At 41.5% G+C, this 22,315-nt stretch overlaps 1 protein-coding gene across 8 annotated transcripts in view; it reads right to left on the reverse strand.

Annotated features, from left to right (window-relative positions):
- SASH1 (SAM and SH3 domain containing 1) overlaps window positions 1–22,315 on the reverse strand; it is a 233,739-nt gene that overhangs the window by 81,638 nt on the left and 129,786 nt on the right. For 5 of the 8 annotated variants that reach the window (XM_019746922.3, XM_019746921.3, XM_019746924.3 and 2 more), the window contains exons 3-4: window positions 9,305–9,355; window positions 9,129–9,178 (exon numbers count right to left, since the gene is read on the reverse strand). The exons of the other annotated variants lie outside the window; for them this stretch is intronic. In XM_019746922.3, the coding sequence (XP_019602481.3) occupies window positions 9,129–9,178; window positions 9,305–9,355 (101 nt within the window). The remainder of the gene's footprint in view (window positions 1–9,128; window positions 9,179–9,304; window positions 9,356–22,315) is intronic. 8 annotated transcript variants of the gene reach the window in all.

Raw genomic sequence — 22,315 nt, forward strand, 5'->3', positions numbered from 1 at the left:
AGGAGGACTCACGGTCACACAGCCGCCAGGTCTCCAGTGCTTGCATCTACAAACAAGAACAAGTGTAGAGAACCCCACCCAGCTCATCACGCAGGAGAAGCCCACGCGACCACAGACAGAGACGCTGTCCTCTGGGGCTTCCACGAAGGAACGAAGGCTGAGCCCCTCCGAAGCCCAGTCACCAGTAACGAGCTTGTTGAGGAAGAGCGAGGAGGTCCCACTTGGAAAGAACTTACTAGAAGGAGAATTTCTTACACATCTGAGGAGACTTGAGCAAGACTTCAGAACAGAATCGGGTGGGGAGAGGAACGCAGGCAGCCCTTAGAAATAGATTTGGGTATTTGTGGAATTTTGTTTTCTCCCCACTACATGTTTTTAAAAATGTTTTTAACAGGTGTCCTTTTAATTTTCTTATGCACAAGCAGAGAGCACTTACTTCTTATTACAATGCTATCAGTTTAAGGAGACATTGGCACATACTGGGTAACAGGTGAGACCAAAGTAGGTCTTCTGTAATTCTAGTTCTGGGGACACTCCAGTTTTAACCTTATCTCAAAGAACTGGGAACATTCAGTGAATTCAATGATTAAATCAATGTACTGAATGAGCACTTGCTCTATGCAAACTACTGTTCGGGACACTGAAGAAAATCCACAGAGAGGAAGAGAGCCAGCTCTTAGCCTCAAGGAGCTCATGATCAGGCTGGGCTGGGTGGGATTAGAAAGAAGGAAGTGGCTAGAGCCAAGTGCAAGGGCATGAACTTGGGCCAGACAACATACATAATGATAACAGACAAGATAATGGAGCACTTCTTAGGTGCTAAATAGCTTACTAGGGTGAGGTAGATACTGTACTGATCGCCCTCATTTTAGAGTTGTGGGAACTGTAGACACAAACATGAAGTAATTTGCCTGCCAAGAGTTGCAGAGTTGGTAAGAAAGAGCCTGGATTTGAACTCAGAGAGTCTGGTATCAGGCAGGGCTTCTTAACCCCAAGGCTACAGTGGCACTCAGACTGGCTGAGGATTTCTGTCCCTAGCTCTAGGACCTTAGGCAAGTTAATTATAGTTGATCCTTGAACAATGTGAGATTTAGGGGCACCGATCCCTGCACAGTCAATAATCCATGTAGAACTTTTGACTCCCCCAAAACTTAACTACAGTTGTTCCTCACTATCCACAGGGGATTGACTCCAGGACTCCCCGCAGATACCCAAATCCGAGGATGCTCAGGGCCCGTATTTAAAATGGCGTAGAACAATGCATACAGTCAGCCCTCTGCATCTGTGGATTCCCAACAGTGGATCAAAAATGCTATTTGCGATCCACAGTTGGTTGAATCCATGGGTATAAAACAGAGACATGGAAGGCCGTCTGTACACTTACTGGAAAATAAAATCTAGGTGGACCCATGCAGTTCCAACCCATGTTGCTTCAGGGTCAATTGTACTCTCAAAAACAGTACGTATCTCAATGAGATCATAAAAAAATTAAATGATAAAATGCAGTAGAAGTGATTGGCATAATGTCCAATACACAAAAATAAGCTAATATGTGATATTGTGGTATTATTGATGATGATGATGACGATGGTACTTGTTGAAGCACACTAAGAGATATCAAATCCACACGAAATGCTACTGGATTCCAAAAGGTGAAAAGGATACAGGGACAGAGAAAGCATTCAAGGAGAAGCAATCCTTAAAATAGTAGGACTTAAAAAGAGGAAATGTTTTTCAAGTATGAACTCCAAACAGCCTGGGAGGTGCTGGGAAGTAAGAGCATCCAGTGGGTCTGGAGTTAGGTCATGTGACTGGGAGATGTAGGGATAAAGATGGGCTGGGCTGTATCAGGGGGATTTTGGTTACCAAAATAAAAACATGTAGAGGTTCTAATTACAGGTGCCACTGAGGGGATCTGGGCGTCCCGTCAGTGTGCTGTGGCCTAACTGTACTTTGGGGACACAAATCTGGAAGTAACTTCCTGAATGCTCTTTTCTAGTTCGTGAAAAGAGTATTGAAGGTATCACTTGGAGTCGTGAAGATGAAAAAGAGGGAAACAAAGGAGACATTATAGAAGTAAAAGCAACAGGATGTGGCCAATGAGATTTTGGGATCACAGAAGAAAAGCAGGAGCTAGTGATGTAAATGCTGGGTGAAAGCACAGAAAAGTGGTCCATAGGATAGAAAGGGGGGTGTATGGGCAAATTGAAGGTTGTCGGAAGAAGGAAGGAAGGAAGGAAGGGAGGGAGGGAGGGAGGGAGGGAGGAAGGAAGGAAGTGAGGGAGGGAGGGAGGGAGGAAAGAAGGAAAGAAGGAAGGAAGGAAGGAAGGGAGGGAGGGAGGGAGGGAGGGAGGGAGGGAGGAAGGAAGGAAAGAAGGAAGGAAGGAAGGGGGAGGGAGGGAGGGAGGAAGGAAGGAAGGAAGGAAGGAAGGAAGGAAGGAAGGAAGGAAGGAAGGGAGATGACTTCTGCCATAAGAATGCACAGCTTGGGGGGACAGTAACTGTCGTGGGCAGGCCTCCAGTAAAAGGCTGCAACAGGCAGGTCACCAGATCGGGAAACGGGCACAGGAGAGATGAAGATTTGAGGTGGGCACCTAGAGACAACAGTTCAAAGCCATGGGCCATGGGCGTGGGTAAGCGTCTTGGGAGAGGTTGTAGGCTGGATACAAAGCCCCAGGGGAATACCAACAGGAAGGGGTGAGCAGAAAAAAGGGAACTGCAAAGAGGGGCCATCAAGTAAGGAGGAGAAACTGGAACTGCAATGTCACAGACACCAATGGCAAAGAGGGAAGAGCGACCAAAAGGAAAGGCAGCAGTGCCAAATGCAACAAGGGTCTGCACGTGGGGCGGGGTCCTTGGGATGGTCACTGTTGTGTCACTGACCTCGGGAAGGGCGTTTCTGCAGGGAAGGAAGAGAGGAGTCAGGCTTGGGGGGGGGGTTTGCTGTCACCCCAAGCTGTGCATTCTTACAGCAGAACTCATTATCCCTCTTCATCCTTCTTTCTTTCTCTGTCCGACAACCTGCTGTTTGTCCATACACCCCACCCCCCCACCCCCTTCTAACCTAGGTACCACTGTTCTGAGGGAGGAGAGAGACACAATTATGGTTTGGGAGAACAGCAAGATTTTTATGGGGTGGACACTACACATATCTGTGCGCACTCACCCACTCACTCATTTATCCATTTTTGAAAGTGTTTTATGTAAAACATCCCGAGTTCAGGGTGCGAGGTGACAAAACACACACACTCTCTCATACGTGAAATAACTGCAATTATTGCAACAGTGACAGGAGCGCCCAGGAGGCCCAGTGGCAGGACATCTCACCCCAACTCTGTGGATTGGGGACGCCTCTGGGAGGCGCGGAGGAGCCAAGAGCAGAGCAGAATTTTTAAGGTTGAGTGGAGCTTGCCCAGAGAAGGAGCGAGGAGAGGGTGGTGAGAGAGTGGGGGACAGACACCCCATGGGAAAGGATAGTAATTTCAGCGGCACAGTGCACCGTGGGAGAAATTGCAGGAGCTTCCTCGTGCCTGGAGAGCAGGTCAAAGGAGGAGGTAGATGGACAGGCAGGCTGAGGGGAGAGGAGGAAGAGGAAGGAGAGGCCAGAGAGCAAGCAACTCAGAGAGAAGCAGATGAGAGAGGGACGGGTATACATGCACACATGCAGGCGCTTCTTCCCTGAAGGCTAAGAGGAAAGAGGAGGTGAAGACCCAGGCTTCTGAGGGGGAAAAATGGCACGCTGACACCACCAAAAGAGTAATCGGCTGGCCAGAGGAAACAAATCCAACAGCGAAGCAAGGTCCAAGTGGAGGGAACGCTCACACAGAACATTTATCAACTATATTCCATGCATTTTATTTGACTTCAAGACACTGCTCTATTGGCTTTCCCTCCTTTTATTTATCTCCCTTTCCCATCATGCTATATATTTTTGGACTTTCTCACCATAAAGTAGTTCAAGTGTAGTCATAGGTAATAAAAAAAGTGAAACTTAAATCAGTAAATGTTCAACTCTGGTGAAAGACTTAGTAGAAAAGAGCTTATAAATACCGGCTAAGGTGACGTTTGGGGATTTATTTTGGACCTTCCTGCCTCTATAAATAAATAACTGAGACCCAGCTTATATCTGAATGAGAGTAAAACTTCCTCCTACTTCCAAGAGAAACTCTAGAGTATTCGTTTTAACTGCTGCTATTTCTATAATGCTAATGAACTCAATTTGCCTCTAACCTCTCCATTTGCATAAGCGACATAATTGTTAAGCACTTTGGAATATTATACTTTAGTGTTCAGGAGCATGGGTTCTCAAACGGGATCAAATCTGGGCTCTGTCACTATTTAGCTGTGTCGCCTCAGGCAATTTATTAACCTCTTTGCGCCTCAGTTTCTGCATTTGTAAATGGGAATGGTATCGTACTGAACCTCACAGGGTTGTTGTATTAAATGAGTCAGTGTTAAATGCATAGATGAGTTCCTGGCCCATAACAAGCATACAGTAAACATTATTTACTATTTCCTGCTTTTTCTTTTACAATTTGCACTCCATATGAACCAACCCCATCAAGATTACTTCCATCTATAATAGATACACACCTAGAAACAACCAGATGGGCTCCCCTACTCTCTGACTTGCTTGCTCTCTGGCCTCTACTGCCCCTTTCTCCTCTCCCCTCAGCTGACTTCCTCGAAAGTAATGAATCTAAGTAATCCTGACACAGTTTATTTGTTCGACTTTGAACTAATTTTCAGACTACTCTGTTTTTGTATGTACACACATACAAATAAAAGAGTAACTTACTGTGGGGGAAATCCTGCTAGTTTGCTACCAAATGTCTATTTTCCCTCGTTCCTTAAGAAGCCCATTTTGTTCATGGCAGCCATGTGCTCAGTTAAATATACTCACTTCTCCAAACTCCCCTATGGCTGTGGTCGCCAGAGACCCCAATTCTGGGTCTACTCACTTTGCTTTAGGTTTCTTCACAGCACCAGTTCAATTACATAACTGTTTTCTGGCCCATCTCCCAACGTGCAGCTCGTGTCAGTTCTTCATCACAACATCCTAGCACCCAGAACAGTGGCCTGCACACAGAGCCCGGGCTCAGTGACAGGTGTGGCGGGAAGAAATGAGTGGGACACAGTGCAATGTGATGGACAGGGTTTCTAGGAAAGCTTTTTACAAAATGTGCCTCTGGCCTTCTGCCCTTCTACCTTCTTCCCTTCACCCTGCTTCTCCTTCCTACCTGGAAGATGCAGCAGCCACTTTAAAACCAGGACAAAAAAAACAAACAAAAAAACACAGTGTGGGTTCCTGAAGGCGTACTTGAGCCTCAGTGCCAAGCATGGAACAAGCATGTACCTAATGAACCTTGGATTTGTTTATGCCACTATTTGTCACGTTTTCTGTTATCTGTAGGAACTCGTTCCTAATACAGAGTTATAAAGATATATCCAAGCCAAAAAAAAAAAAAAAAAAAAGGCCCTGCTTTCTAGATAATTCTTAAGACTAACTAGTGAGGAACAAGAAATTTAACTAACATTCACCTCGCAGCCAGTTGACACAAATCCAGGACTGGTGTAATAAAGTAGACAGTCTCATTTATTGCCAAGGTAAATAAATGCAGTATTTATTATATTTTCAGTGAAAGCATATGAAGGGACCAGACAGATTGTAAGAAAATAAGGATGAATGGAGCATTTGTCACACTGGTGGGGGCTGGGTCTGTCCTGTATCTATTAATATCTACGTATCTACCTCTCTATCTATCTAGCTATCGTGCAGGTCACGCACAGCTACAGGCCAAATACAGCCCTAGCAGCCCCACGTGGCAGGGTATCCAGGAGCAGTAACGTCAGGTATATTAGACTTCTCACTGCTCCCCTTCTCACGCCTCCCCTGAAAAAGGCCCACTTCGCCTGTCATTTCTGGTCAAAGCCATAGTCCTGTAATTGAGGACTTCAAATCTATTCAATGTTAAATACCACTGAGAGAGGTGACATTGTGAGAACTCAGACATTTGCATCATAACAATCTCTGAAACCTTCCTTAGAACAGGATTTAACTGGGGGAGAAGGGAAGAAGAAAGATGTGTCCAGGGGTGGGGGGACGGCGGTGGGTCTAGAGGGAAGGAGCCACAGAGCCAATCCCTCCACGGCAACCTGGCCCGTTTCCATCTCTGCCTCTGCTTCTAGGGTGGGTGACTGCAGGATTTGTCCACTTTGGTTTACTGAGTTTGCTTGCCTTTTGAATAAAAAGCAGAAGAAAACTTCTGCCCATAAAACAACACTGCTGATTCAGAAGGGTGTTTTGGTTGGCAGACACTAACCCACCAGACACGACCAACTGGCTTGCCAGGTCATCTCCCAGGGCTTGCAAAGCTACTTGTAAGCATTTTGATCTGAAGAATAGCAGGACTTTGCATTTCAAAGCATTTGCATTTTCAAGTACACAAATACAAATAATTCAACATAAACATGGTATCAAAGCTGTTCAGATTATAATGTGACCTAGAGCATTCAGACTGACCAAAATCTTTTTAGAAAAATGTGTTTGGAAGAGTAAATCTGAAACACTTATCAATTTAAGAATGAGTATCACCATTTTGCAAGTAGCAGTAAAAACTGATTCACCCAAGAATCATTAAAGGAATCTAAAACCATTAGGTAAGAGTTTGATGAGGAACAAGATACAGACATAGTCTTGGATTATCTACCCACAGAATATTTATTAAGTGCAAAGGGAAAATTGTAACTTTTCAGAAGAAATCTGACAGCCATCACTTTATTAAATGATAAAATTAATATCACCAATAATAGGGCAAACTGTTATCGTGATGCAATGTACTGAGGAGAACACAACATCAAAATGCATTTCCTGCATCTTGAAAAGGAACCCAGGTTGAGGACTGTTTCATAAAACAACTAGACTACACTCTTAAAAAAATATCAATATCACAAAAGACAAAGAAAGGCCAAGAAATCCTTTCAGATTAAACGTGACAAGTGATACGACATGCAAATGCAATGAATTGCTTTTCAGCGTTGGATTAAAAAAATAAGTACTATAGTAGACATTACTGGAAATTTGAATATGAACTGTATATTAGGAAAGTCAGCATTTCAATTCCTCTATTTGGTAATTACACTGCAGTTCCGTAAGAGAACAACCTGGTCCTTAGGAGATGTATACTGAAGTACTTAGGGGTGAGTGCCATGATATCTGCAACTTACTCTCAAATAGTTCAGCAACAACAATAATAATTAGTGATATTATATGAGAGAGACAGAGAATAGGTGAGAAAGTAGGCAAATTGGTGAGTCTAAGTAAAATTTATATGGGAGTTCATTGTACAATTTTTGCAACTTTTCTGTAAGATTAAATTTTTTTCAAGTTTTTTGAAGTGAAAAAAAGTTACACAATTTTCAAAAACTGTCACTAGGAAAATGAAGGACAGAAATGTATCAAAACTTACAAATTACTTAGAAACACCTAAGTTTAAGTAAACCACTTAAAAGAACAGAAACAAAATGGCAGTATTACAGATGAAGGGGTTGAGGCTGTCAGTAGCTTTTGTATATGTGTATTTTCCATTTTTTTTGTTAACCTCAGAGGAGGCTGCCAGTCTCTGCCCTGGCCACAAGAGTCATGCCATATTTCACTAAGTGAAGGATATAAACACGGAAAGAATGACTACCCACAAATGAAGGGAAGAAGAAATGCCTACTCTAAGATTAGTACAAATTTGGTGAGTCACTTCCTCTTAGGAGGAAAGACAAACATTTTTTGTTTCCTGAAGGATTCAGAGATTCTGAGAGAATACCTGAGTTCTCAGCCTGAATCACGCCATGTAGGTAAGCAAACTAGGTCAGGTGAACCTACAGCCCGTTCACTCAATACTTCTTCCTGCCCAGGCTCAGTTCAACAGCACTATGGTACCTCCAATTTCAAAATCAATGTCAAGTCAAATTTCTTGGCTATTTCAGCCTCCACATTATTAAGTGGCTGGGAGGATATATGCAACCAAAACAAGGGAAATTCATGCTAATTGCACATTTATCGTCTAACCTTGAGTGGGCAAGGGCCTTGAGTTTCTTTTGCTCATCACCCCCAAGGTTCCTCGATCCTGAACCAAATCTGCTTTGCCTCTTAAACTGAGGGCTGAAGCTTTGGCAAAGACGCCTTTCCCTCCTTGAAGCCGCCTCTGTGCCCGCAGCACACACACGTGGACGGATTAGGCGAAGCTGTGCTGTGAAGTGTATACACACGCTCTCTCAACGTGTGCTTTTCATTCCAGAAATACTTTACTCCTAAACCACTTCTATGCCTCTCTTGGCATGAAACAGTATAAGTGGCCCTATGCCAAAGGAAGTGTCTGTTTAAACATGTGGACTTTCTTAAAATTTCTTTACCTCAGAAGATCATAAATAGAACATTCTGGCATAATTATGATGGAATAAAGTAGAAAAGGGAAAGTTTATAGAAAAAGGGGGGAAAAAAACATTTGTTTTGTTTTTGTTTTGTAAAGTTGCCTAAAAGAAATACTGGAAATACAAGATATAACATAGAATTTTCTACCATGAGAGCAAAAATTACAGAGTCCAAGTTAGGACAAGGAAACCAAAATATTACCTTTAACAGGAAAGGTTAGTGAGCATTTGCCATCTCCTGACACAAGCATTTATTCCTGTTTTAAGGTCACCCATCAAAGCAAAATGCAGAGGAGGGTATTTAAATCATTGTTTTATTCTGGAATGTATTTTACTTTTGTGCCTCACTTCTCTATGACTTTCATCGTATATCAAAAGCTAACATAAGAGAAGGAAGCCCATTTTGGTTGACTGAACGGTCCTTTCCCTTTCTCCATGCTCACTTCCAGGTATTTATTTAGAATTCACTCACAATAAGCAGCGTAAAGTCAGTAACGCTTAGCGGAATCGTTAGGCATCACCCATAGAGTTACAACTGAAAACACACTCTTATCCACTTACAAATATGTACACATGCAACATGTACGGAAAATAACATCACGATCCACATACACACCAAGATCACCCATTTGACTTCCACGAGGATGGACCTAAAAGATACCTACTCAGAAATTCTGATCCTGGGCAAAGGGAGGGAAACTTACTTCCTTTCCACTTCTGGTGTTGACACGGCGCTACAGAAACCAAGCGACTCCTAAGAGAGAAAATTCACAGTGTCAGTACAGGCAGAGCAGCAGGCTTCATCTGATTTGTTCAGAATATCACTTTAAAAAGAAAAAAGGCAGAAGCAAAAATAGGTGATTAAAGTCATTGTGCTTACTTCGATCTGGGACCGCAGCTGAAGTGACGTGGGGCTGGCATCGGGTTTCTCCTAAAACAGAACAGATGCTGGTTTAACGAGACTTCCAAACGTGGCATACACCAGAAAGACAAACAGATATGTAAGAAGAGATGGGGGAATTTGGGAAACGCTAGGGTACAGTGGGAGGAGATGGCGGAGATAAACAGATTTTTCTGGAAAAACTAAAGTGTTTTTTAAGTGACAGCGCTAGTCTCTTAACGTTGAACTGTTTTCCAAACTTCACCACTGGACACTACTGACAATTTATTACAAAAGAAACAACTCTAATCTAATTGAAGGGCACTGACAGTTAATGGGGAAGTAATTCTCTAGATGTGCTTACACTGTGACCAGCACACAGAATTTATGGTATTACATAGACTCATTTGTGTTCAGTTTCTTTTTCAACAACAGTAGAGTTCCAATCTGATTTTAAAGTTATGAATACACTCAGGATATTTAGTAATACAGGTAGGGCTAGGTACAAGTATTTTTAGGAAACTGGACAGTTAACTTGATTATTATCTGGGAGCCCTAAAAAAAAACAAAACTCTCACATCCAGTTAAAAGATGAAATAAATGCAAGACAGTACGAGTACACTGAAAAATCATTACGTCATAAAGAAGAAACAGAGGAATCCGAGTTTTAGAGATAAAGCCAGGTAGTACAACACTCTCATTTTACAGTAATAAAGACACTGTAACCCTTTGAAAGAGAAAAAAGAGAAATATATTAAAAATGAGATTTGGCTGCAAAATAGCAACTTGTACTATTAAAAGTGTTAAAATGTACTATGGGAAAATAAGAGTTATACTAGTATATCTGTATTCCTCATAAGAAGAGATAAATTCTAACTCTAAAGGGCGCTGAAGTAGAGGTCCTCATCAAAGTGTGGTCCCCAGTTCAGGAATGTCCCCCACCTGATCAAGCGGTAAACAAGACGATGGGCAGTTTTAGAGGATAAGGTAACATCTCTAACATTATACACATACACGTCTGACATATCAGGTTAATTATGAGTTTTCCGATAATCCCATCGTGTACATGCTTCAGGATTGCGCATGTATGAGATATAAAGCTTGTTTTGTTAGTCTCAGCGAACATTCAGGAAACGGAAACAGATCATCTCAAATTATGAATTCTCACTTGCATCTAAGTGTTCAGTTTATTAAAACTGCCTATTTCACCATTAGCACAATTACAAAACTAGAGCAATGTTTTAAGAACTTAGCAATGAAATATTTAAAAAATTGTAACTCAGAATAAATTCATAAATGTAAATAGGTAATAGGAATCCAGTACAAATATAGACTATGAAAGGAATGTGCTGGGTTGAGTCAATCTGAGAATGGGATGGTTTTTTGGACAAGACTGACAGAGCAAAGAGTTTAAATGGACTGGCAACACCTCACCCCTGGTCCCAAGACCTTATTTATTATGAAAAAATAGTGTGGCATGAAGCCCCATAGAATTCTGGTTAACATCCTGGCTTTTATTGCCACCTTTGTCATTACAGGATAAATTATATTTCTGATGCTAACTTGATAAACCATTTTTCCAAAACAATGTATGGAAACATTTGAATTATATTCCAGTTGTAATTGGAGTCAGACTCAGGTGTAATCAATAAAAGGGATATGCATTTTGGAGGTGCCGGTGTGTTGACCAATCATGATGCCCTCACAGCTAACTGCTTAGCATCTCGTAAAGAAATGTACGAACTTAAACAACAGGAGGTAAGCAAAGGTAGAGTTTGCAAGTTTTTCACTTTAAATCAGTATGGAAGCCTCAGCGTGATAATAAAACTCTATCAGTTTCTGACATTTTCTCTGAAATTGCCCCTTTAACACCAAACTCCAGTTCACCTCCTTCCATAACCATCCAAAAAAAAAAAAAAAAGCCTGATTCAACTCTCTCCCTTCTCAGTTCTTAACTTTTCTTCAAACTCTAAACCTCTGCCTCACTAGTAATACTCCACAATAGGGCATTTTCTGCTAGTATTGTATATTTTATCTGCATTTTTCTAATACAATTTTTTATTGAGTGTATAGTTTGTCGCTCAATATCATAAACATAACATTCATGGTATATTCTACAAAATGTACCTGTTCCTGCACACAAAACAGGTGCTTGTTAATAACCATAATAAATGTTTGATGATCAGGAGGTAACATTCTAAACAATTCATCTTCACATGTTAGTTACCTATAATAGACATTTGACTGTGTTTTAGCTACTTTTTAGGAAATTGCTAGGGGTGTAGTTTGATATATAATGTATTACAACTCATCCCTTTAAAATAATGGACCCAGTTAATGTTTCCATGCAGAACATCTGGTTTATCAGGAACAGGAGATGTTAAACAGGAGAGTTGGCACAGTGATGTTTCCGTTTAGTTTTGTTTTGTTTTTCCAGAACATGTCACAAAATGTTTTTCAGAGCAAATATTAATTTCATCTCTTAAGACTATCATCGTTAAGAAGCATTTCTTAGAGTACCACATCCTAAAGTAAAAATACTACACAAATGAGAAGAAGCTTCTAAAATTATCCACTAAGTTGAGGACCTATCTGATGCTTGAAGAGAAAACAGAATGGACTATCGGCAGAATTCCATTATTATGTGACACTGATGGATGTCATATGACATCAATGACAAAAGTGCAGAGTAATTACCAATTACAATCATGTAAGTGTGAATATGCTATGTTTAAGACATAAAAATATATAATAAAAAATATAACAAACCCTTAAGGACCCACCATTGAGTCTGAGAAATTACAAATAGAGTTAAAGCTAGCAGGTGTTCTGATATACACTTGGACACAACACCTGTGTGCAGAGTATGAAACAAGTGTTGATAGAATTGTCATATAAAAAAAAAAAGAATTGTCATATATATATAGTGCCAAAAAATGTATACACATTTTAAGAAAGGAAAACTGCACTAAAATTATAATAGTATATACTGATAATAAAAGATGAGTATAAGTCACGTTTGACTTCTGCGATTACAAGAGGTGGTCAGAGGGGTTACCATCAGCGTCCAGACACTTCTGATTACAGCAAACTACTGCTTGAGCAATGTTGACCAAAGTGTCCCCTTGTATATATTTTTTTGGCACGCCTGGTATATATGGAAGTGCTAGACACCGTTTTATTCTGTTTATCATGGAAAATAAACTGGATTTTTTTTCATGGCACAATGTGCAGTGGAAAACCAAGATGGAATGAGACCGAGGTAACACCAGCTATATGTGCAGCAAAAAAGGGTGTTGCTCACATAATAAAGAAGCAGGAATTCAGCTCAGAATGGAGAAAGATTCCTTGACACTGCCCTTCCGGTTCAGTCTACACACTAGGCCATCTCCTTCTCTGCTTCCAAATCAACCCGCATAATGACAGAAAGGGGCAGGAAGCCATGGTTCTGGAGTTCCGGCAAGAGAAGGGCGTTCTAATGAAGGGGGAATGTGAAGTAAGAAGTAAAGAGATGCGCCTGATTGCCAGCCACAAACTACTTCATTCCGGGAATAATTGACGGTCCACAATATAACTCCTGACTTGGAAGTCATCGTGTTCATGGAAACAGTAAAAATTGTGAATACCCTCAAAACACAAGTCACTGAGTACAGATGTACCCTTTGGGCATGTTATGAAAAGAAATGATCACTGAGAAAAAAGATTCTTTGCTCCCGATGAACATATTCTGACTGTTCTCTCCCTCAGTAACATATGCAGCAGTTTCTACTGCTGTGCCACAAATCATCCCAAACTTAGTCACAAAACCAACAAGCATTTTATTATGCTCACAGATTCAGTGGATAAGAATTCAGAAAGGGGACAGTAGGAAAGGCTCCTTGGTGTCTGGGGCCTCCGCTGGGAAGATTCAAAGGGTGGGGGTCACTTAATGGATGGGGCCAGCATCACTGGAAAGCTTCCTTCTCACTCACCTGTCTGGAGGCTGATGCTGGCTAACAAGTGGGCCCTAAGCAGGGGCTGTCAGTGGGGACATCTATGCAGGGGTGTTCCATGTAGCTGTTGGACTTTCTCAGAGCAGGATGTTGGGTTTCAAGAGCGAGCATGCCAAGAGAGTCAGGCAGAAGCTGCATTACCTTTCTTAATACAGCGTCATATGCTGTTACTTCCGCCGGAGTCCCAAGCCCTCCCAGATGGAAGAGGGAACACAGCCCCCATCCATCAGTGGGAGGAGTGCCAAGGTCCCACGGTAAGAAGAGCCTTGGGATGGGAGATATCCTTATGGCCCACTTTGGAAACTACAGTCTGCCATACTGACTGCCAAGGAGATGGGAGCTCACCTAAGTTTTCAAAATGAGGAATGAGATGGGACCATTTATTTATTCATGATAATGTCCATGAGGATTCTCTTGTGATTTTTAGTTTACTCAAGTAGCATACGCGTATCTTGGCAATGTATTTCAACCTTAACCTATTACTTAAAAGTTGACATATCACACTGTTTCAGGCTAACCTTATTCTCTCTGTCTTATTTCAAATGTATTATAGAAAATCTCAAATACACAAAAGTCAAGAGAACTGTATAATGAACTTCCAAATCCCTATTACCCAGCTTCAAAACTTATCTACTCACGGTTAATTTTGTTTTATGTATTCCTTCACCCATGCTTCAGCTCCATCCCATTTTATTTGGAAGAAAACCCCAGATACCATATCATGAATTATCACCATTTTCAACGTTATGGTTTAGCTATCAGGGTTTCTTAAGTCCTAACTGTGGCTCAACCTCGAGCAAATGGCACAGTCATCAAGAATTTGACTCTTTAGTCATTGCAAAAAAAATCATATTCAACAAATTTAGATATTCCATCTCAATACTGCAAAAGAACATGAAGAAATGCATTCAAAATTGAACACAACCAAAGAGTTCACTAGAAAAGCACTCACTATTTCCCAAGTATAAATATATCATCCTAACATTTTTTGAGTAGGATATGCTCATTGACTTTGCACTTTGCAGAGTATGCTAAGCAGTATTTAGTGAGAAATAACACTAAAATTTGGTCACGTTCAAAGTCTCGTCCATGTTCCATATCCAGAGAAATACACAACACTAGTGGCTGAACCTGAACTTATAACTGTAAGCTAGGCATTATGACTTAAATTTTTAAAAATACATTTAAAATGTAAGTAGATGCATGAAATTTGATCTGTAGATTAAACTATTCATCCTTAAGCCACATTTGGATACCTTAGTTAAGAATGACAAATATTATTAACATTACAAACGCTTAAGGAACGTCCCTAACAATGAAATATAACAGTAAAAAACAAACCAAAATATATAATAAATATAGGCCAGCACACGCACACACAGGAAAAGGTCTGAGGATATGCACCAAATGTTAACGGTAACCTATGCTTCCATTCTGTTTGTACTTTTTATAAGCATGTAATCTTGCATTACTTTCATTATTTTTTTCCTAACGAGATCAGCTTAAAAATCTCCAGATCCTATATAGGGTTTTAAATTATCTACACGTATATGTTTATAAATGTATGTGAAAATATCTGCAAGGATTCCCACATATTAATGCTTATTTCTGCAAAGGTCACTTAATTTCTCAATTTTTAACATATTTTCCAAACATGTATTACTTTTATATTTTTCAAAAAACATTATATAAGTCCCCCAAAATTAAATTTGATAATATCTTTAGTTGTACCCAACAATTACACTAAAAAAACTTAAGAAATATTAAAACTAAGAAACTTAAGGCCTGGGATGATAATGGAAAGGTCTACACCTCTCAGCAAATGAGAGCTGACAAGGGCAAGATGAGAAACCGCCGTCGTATCCAGCGCAGGGAACCTTGCATCATCTATAATGAGGACAACGGCATTATCAGAGCCTTCGGAAGTGTCCCTGGAACGACTGTGCTTAATTAACATAAGCAAACTGAACACTTGGAAATTTGCTCCTGGTGAGCATGTGGGGCGTTTCTGCATTTGGACTGACAGCGCTTTCCACAAGTTGGATGGTCTGTGTGGGGCTTGACGTAACGCTGTCTCCCCTCAAGAGTAACTACAACCTTCCCAGACACAAGTTAGATGGTCTGAGTGGCTCTTGGTGTAATGCTGCCTCCCCTCGTGAGTAACTACAACCTTCCCAGACACAAGTTGGATGGTCTGAGTGGCGCTTGGCATAACGCTGCCTCCCCTCAAGAGTAACTACAACCTTCCCACACACAAGACACTCAATACAGACCTGAGCAGACTATTGAAAAGCCCAGAGACCCACAGAGGCTTCCGAGCAGCACAAAAGAAGATTCATCGCAGTCCTGATGAAAAATCCACTGAAAAACCTCAGAATCAGGTTGAAGCTATACCCACATGCAAAGACCATGTGCCGGAACACCATTCTTCACCGGGGCGAGAACCACAGCTCCAGGGAATAAAGCAGCAGCAACGCTAGAAGCAAAACCACATGAGAAGGGGGTTCCATGCAAGAAGCCTGTGGTGGGGAAGAAAGGAAAGGCTGGTGGCATTAGGAAGCAGAAGAAGCCTCTGGTGGGGAAAAAGCCTGCAGCTACCAAGAAACCAGCAGCTGAGAAAGAAAGCTCAGAGAAAAGAAAACAAGCACAAACGAAAAGAAGCATAAACTAAAATTTGTTAATTCCGTAAAGGTCAAATCACTTTGGACAGCTAATTTAGAATAAAAACCTGATCAAATAGAGAAAAAAATATTAAGGAATTTCTCAAATAAGGTCATGCCCTGTGTTAAAATACTTTGAGGTGTTAAAATTTATCATAGAAAACTGCATGAATTTTAAGATTAATAGTGAAGGTCCACGATGATTTCAGAAATCATCTCATATTCCTATTTTGAGTGAAAGAGACTAAACTATAGTACTATACAGCTGTTGTTTTTTTAAAGGAATCAGATGTCAAAAAAAATTACTGAGGGACCTCAAATCCATTTCTTCTCAACTTGAACAATCTCTGGAAACAATAATTCCCTAAATGTTTATTATGTCTAACATACAAGCAAAGAAAAGAACAAATGTTTCTAGATTAAATCAGTGGTTTGCCAAAAATCAAAGTATATGAACACGTGTGTGCTTCCACCTGCAGGTACGCACATCGACTTACAATAACAGGGACAGTCAAATATAAGACTGAGCTTTGACCCTAAATGACAACATTTTCACTCTAAAGTGTTACAACCCATTGTGTTATACTCCAGAATCAAACACCCACTCGGGGCGGAGTAAAGTCCTGGAAAACAAATATCGTGCCCTCATTCCCACTCCAGCTTTGTTTCCAACTTCTTGTGGAAATCCACACCGCTCCCTCCCTTCATGCTGCCTGCCAGTGCTCAAAGCCAAATGAACGTTACAGCTGGAAGAGCAGAGGGATAAACCCCCTCTCCTGTTCCCAAAGCAGAGAGGAAGAACACTAGGTGCCTACCAGCCCAGCTCAGCCAAGTTCTCCTCCTCCACCCTGAGTACAGGAAGGAGGAGGTGGAAAACGCAAGAGGGCTTAGCAACATTCAGCCTGAATATAAAACACCACATGCTATGACTAACGGATTTCACTAATGGAGGGAACTGAGCTCTGAACTGCTGGGGGAAACTGCTGCTGCTGGTAGATTTAAAAACTCATATGGCATCTGCCACTTTACACGAAGACTAACGTCGTGGTATCTCCCACTTGGCAAAGTATGTTTCTCTCGTGTCTGATTTCTCCATCCTGGCCCATCAATAGGGCATGCGTTCGTTTTAGCAGTATTAAAACCTCAACATTTTCTTGTGAGTCTTCTCACTCCTCATCAAATCAGCTCCCAGGAGCCATTGCTTCTTCCTTCACAAGGTTTCCTGCATCCATTCAACCCAGTCCTTTCCCACAGACATCAGCTTCTCCACGCCCCTTTACCTCACAGGTACCTGGACCACCACTGTGGAGAGGAGTGGGAGGTACTAACTGCCAGCGAGGAGCACGAGTTCCAGTCCTACTCCCACGGTAGAGAAACTTCAGTCCTCGGTTTGGTTTGGTTTGGTTTTTCCAATGGCAAAGAAAGAGAAATGAACTGTTTGATTATCTTTAGGATCCTTTTGGAGTCTACGATGCAGTGTCACATCCATCCAATCACTATTGTCAAATCCTCTTGAACTACTATTCTACGTCCCTCCTGTTTAAAGTGTGGTTCATGCATCATGGGCATTAGAATCACCTAGGGCTTGTTATAAAGGGAAGGAAAGGTCCTTCCACCAACTGGCCGGATCATAATAAACCGTTTTCTGAGAGAACGGGTCCTGGGTCCCTGTCCTTTGAGTGTATGCTGTCCCGGTGTTACACTTTTGCTCATGCTGCTTGGAATATCCTTCTTCTTCCCATCCATCCAAATCCTACTCATCCTTTAGATCCAACTCCAAACACGCCTCCTGTTCAACCTTCCCTGTCTACCTGGGCTTTAAATGATATGCCTGAGTTTGGTCACAACAGTAACTCGCTACACTGTTTATTTGTCAACTGCACCTAAATCCAACAAAAACTATTTAGCACTAATACTAATGTACCAGACCCCACTTGAAGTGCTAACGAGGCAGCAGTGAACAAGACAAGGGTCTCTCCCCTCCAGGATGTTACTAGATAAAGCCTTGCACAGGCTTTATGCACAAGACAAGTGCTTGATGGGTATCTATTGGGTTGATTTGTTTAAATTGGATCACTCTGTCGGTAATTCTGACTCTTCTATAATTTCTGTTTGCAATTTCACTGATTGGGACGTGCATTCTCATGTTTTGATTCGGGATTTACTTTTGGGTTACAGAGTTACATTGGTAAGTAAAAGTAATTTCAGCAAATATTTTTAAAAAGATCTACAACTTAGATCTATAAGAGCTGAAAATAAAATGTCGTGGTGTTTAATCACCTTTTTGGTAAATCTGCAGGGGACTGTGTGCTCTGACTCCAACCTTACTCCTTTTCATCTTTTCATGTCTCGTTGCACCTACACCCTTCATAATTCAAACAGGAAATGTTGGTCACTTTTCTGGCTCCCGTAAGCTCATGGTCTGACATATGAAAATTTTTTCTAACGACTGAATGTGAATGGAAAAGTACTCTTATCTCACCACATCAAAGAAGAAAAGTTCCAAGGCATAAAAATTTTTTCACAGTTGAACGCTATTCCACTAATTGCAACATTAAAACTTATCCACAATTAACAGATCAGTGAACACCTACAAGCACTGATAAGAAACCAGAAGTGGCAATCTCCACCTTACCTTAAGGCTCTGTGATAAAATAACGGAGTCTTCTTGCATTAGTCTATGTTCTGCAAATATCCATTACATATTTATCAGACCTTACCATGTTCCAAAAAAAAAAAAAGGTTTAAAATGGCTTATAAAACTTAAGTTCAATGTAACACAATATAGTTTTAAAAAAATAAAAATAAAAACTAGTGTAAATGATACTGGAGGGGGTGGAAGAATCAAGACTGTATAGTAAAACTGGTCGAGGAATTAGGTTAGTTCCCACAAGGTGGGCCATGAAATCCAAAACTAGACATGGACCACACATGTGAGGCCAAGCTTTCTAACATTTAAAGCAAAGAAGGAAACATGACCAGTTTACAAGATCGACGCTAACCGTACTTTTGTGTTTAAAGGTATTCACAAGAGTCAGGACTATTTCTGTGAGTGAGAATTTCTCCTCTGGATTTTGGCAAAGAGGACCTTATATTACACTGAAGGATATCATGAGCAAGTCCCCAAAGAACTCATTTTTCCCCCTAAACACTGTAACGCTCAGCAAAGCTGGACGTAGGGCTGAGATCCCCTGGTGAAAACTGAGGGAGCTCCCAAGGCCCCCTCCCCTCCCTGAAGCACACAGTCCCCTACCTACTGGAAGGAGTCATGCAAGTGCCAGGGCGGGGGCAGAACTCAGTCTGTGGAGACAGCAGGGTGAGTCCTGCCATCTTGAGGCATGGCTGTGGCTGTGGTAAAATGGGAAGCACATGGGAGTCAGTAGATGCTAGATGAATTGGTTAAATTCAGGGATAATTTGAATTGAAGAGTGTTGAGCTTAGGGCTCTCGTGCCTCATTCCAAACAAGGTAGTATGATTCCTTGACCTCTAAACTGACCTAGGGAACAATGTACTAGATCTTTTAGGCTATAACTTTTATAGTATTGAGAACATACCAGGTACCAAACATCTTGTACGGACATAGAAATGAATAAGACCTAGACCATCATGTGCCAACAGACCATTTCGGTAAGGTGAGTCAGGTAAGAAGAATGCACCTTTTACTACGAACAAAACTAACCCAAGAGTGTCATGACATATAAATGTAACAATCACTAGGCATAGTGTCAGTAAACACATTTAAATTATCCTTAAAAATAAACTTATCAATTTGTAGAATCCAATTTTTCATTTTACTAGCAGGCCGTGGCTTATTGACACTAACATACAAATGGCATCTGCATTTCCCAGCGGTGGACATGACATCCGGCTACTCGAGGTGGTGTCACCATCCACTGAGTCCACCAAACCTCACTTGCTGAGAACAGTGTGGAGTGATCCACATGGTTCCACACTGAGAACCAAGCGATCTCCTGAGTACATCTGGCAGCTGATAAACACGAGACAAAAGTGACAGGAAGAACTAAATGACCCTACTTACTCTCGCTTTCCTTTGTTTCTCCTCATCTCCTCTTTCATCTCCTCATCCCTTCATTTTAAAAATAGTTATTGAACGCATACCATACGCTAAGCACTGTTCTAGTCAGTGAGCATAAAACAGTGAAAAACTCAAGTCACTGCCTTCACGGGGCTTCCATTCTAGTGATTTCTAAAGTCACTCGTGGGGATCACTTGCACTTAATGTCTAAATCACAGGTCCCTCTGTTCTGGCACCAGGCAGATGACATCCGGATAGCTGTGCTCAGCTCTAGATGCTATGTTTTCCAGATGATAATGACAACCAGGAGAACCTTCACTAGTGCGGTGCCTGGAAATGGGATCATATAAACAGGATCAATTGCAGGAACTGGGCTGTTTACTTAGAGGAGGGAAGGAAAATACAAACATGTGAAAGGCTTCAGGGAGCAGAGGCCAGACAGCTGCCTGGAGCAGTTTCCCATGGTGACCCATGGCCTGGCCGCACCCTGCACAGTGGGGACGTTGGGGACAATTAAGGTCGGACAATTACATTCGCGAACTCATCCTAGAAAAAGTGCTACATACCTCACTGCTGAATATCACTATAGTCACCTTCGAAGGGTTCCCCTTGGGAAGCTATGCACCAATGCCAGCGCCTAGTCCACCCTTCAAAGCAATTTTGGAACTCTTTTTCTGGAATGGCCATCAGAGCTGTCGTTGTATTACCCTTGACGTCCTGAATGTCACCAAAATGTCTTCCTTTCATTTTTTACCCAAAGATAAAGGAAATATTGAAGTCATTGGGGGTCAGATCAAGTGAATAGGGAGGGTATTTCAACACAATCATCTGTTTACTGGCTAAAAACTCCCTCACAGACAATGCTGTCTGTGTGAGCTGGTGCACTGTCGTGCAAGAGCCATGAATTGTTGGTGAAAAGTTCAGGTTGTCTAACTTTTTCATGCAGCCTTTTCAGCACTTCCAAATAGTAAACTTGGTTAACTGTTTGTCCAGTTGGTACAAATTCATAATGAATAATCCTTCTGATATCAAAAAAGGTTAGCAACATCGTTGCAACTAGTTAGCGAACTTAATTGTCAGGCCTCGTACAGCAGAGGCGTGTGGGCAGCTGAGTGCTGAAGTGCGTGCTACCATTGTGCTCACTGCCCGAAGGAATCAGGTGTTAAGATCCCACCCTGGGCCAGCACTATAGGAAGCCCTAGAAAAGTGGTTCTCAAACTTAGTACAGGAGTACCTCGGTTTTCGAACATCTCTGTTGACGAACATTTCAGTTTACAAATGCCATAAACCCAGAAGTAAATTCTTCAGTTTTCAAACACGCTTTGGAAGTCAAACATGTCACACGGCTTCGCTCAGTGCAAGATTCTGAGGCCTAGCTGTCGGCGGTTTTCGAACGTTTCAGAACTCGAGTGGTCTTCCGGAACGAATTACGTTAGAACACCGAGGTACCACTGTACACTGTAATTACCCGGAGGGCTTACTCGGCACAGAGTGCTGCGTCCCTTCCCCAGAGTTTCAGATTCGGTCCATTTTGGGTGGGTCCTGATAAACTGCATTGTCTACCAAGTTCCCAGGTGATTGATGCTGATGCTGCTGGCTGGGGAGCCACACTCTGAGAACGGCTGCCTCAGACAAGGCTGCTCACAGCTGCCTCTAGTCTGGATTCAAAGGTCTGGAAGTTGAAGGGATTAATATATCCTGAGCCACACCTGAACTCTGACCTGGTCTTCAGTGTTCTAGAAAGAGATCATCAAGGCTAATGATTTTAAAGTAAAAGGAAAAAGATGGGCTCATTATTATTTTAAAAAAAAAAAAAAAGGCAAATAAAGCCTGCTGTCCAAACTAGGATAAATTATTTACAATATGTGAAATCCACATCACTGGAGGATTCAAGCACAACCACAGGCCCATCTGCTGCCTGGGATGGGGTTCTTTCAAGAACTGGTTCAGACCTCTGACTACTGGCATTCTATTACTGGAAATCAAATAAGATTTTGTGGGATAACTTGCCTTCTACATTACATTTTAATTAATGGCAAAATGAACTACAAGTCCTAACCCAATGACTCAAACAATTTAGGATGGATAGCCTTCAGCCTTCAGAAGTTGGTGACAGCCTGTAACTGAACAAAGAGTCATGTACTCATTTGTTCAAGCAAAACTTCCTAAGTATCAACTCTATAATTAATAGACATGCTGGGTCCTGGGCGTATAATGAATAGCCATCACCCTTCAGGATCTCATGGTCAAGTAAGAGAAATGTAACAGAACATAAAACACCAAAACCTCCCATATTATCATATAAATAACATCTGTAACTGA

Source organism: Rhinolophus sinicus, chromosome 2 (genome assembly GCF_057876585.1).
Source record: "Rhinolophus sinicus isolate RSI-liver-muscle chromosome 2, RSI-T2T, whole genome shotgun sequence".
NCBI lineage: Eukaryota > Metazoa > Chordata > Mammalia > Chiroptera > Rhinolophidae > Rhinolophus > Rhinolophus sinicus.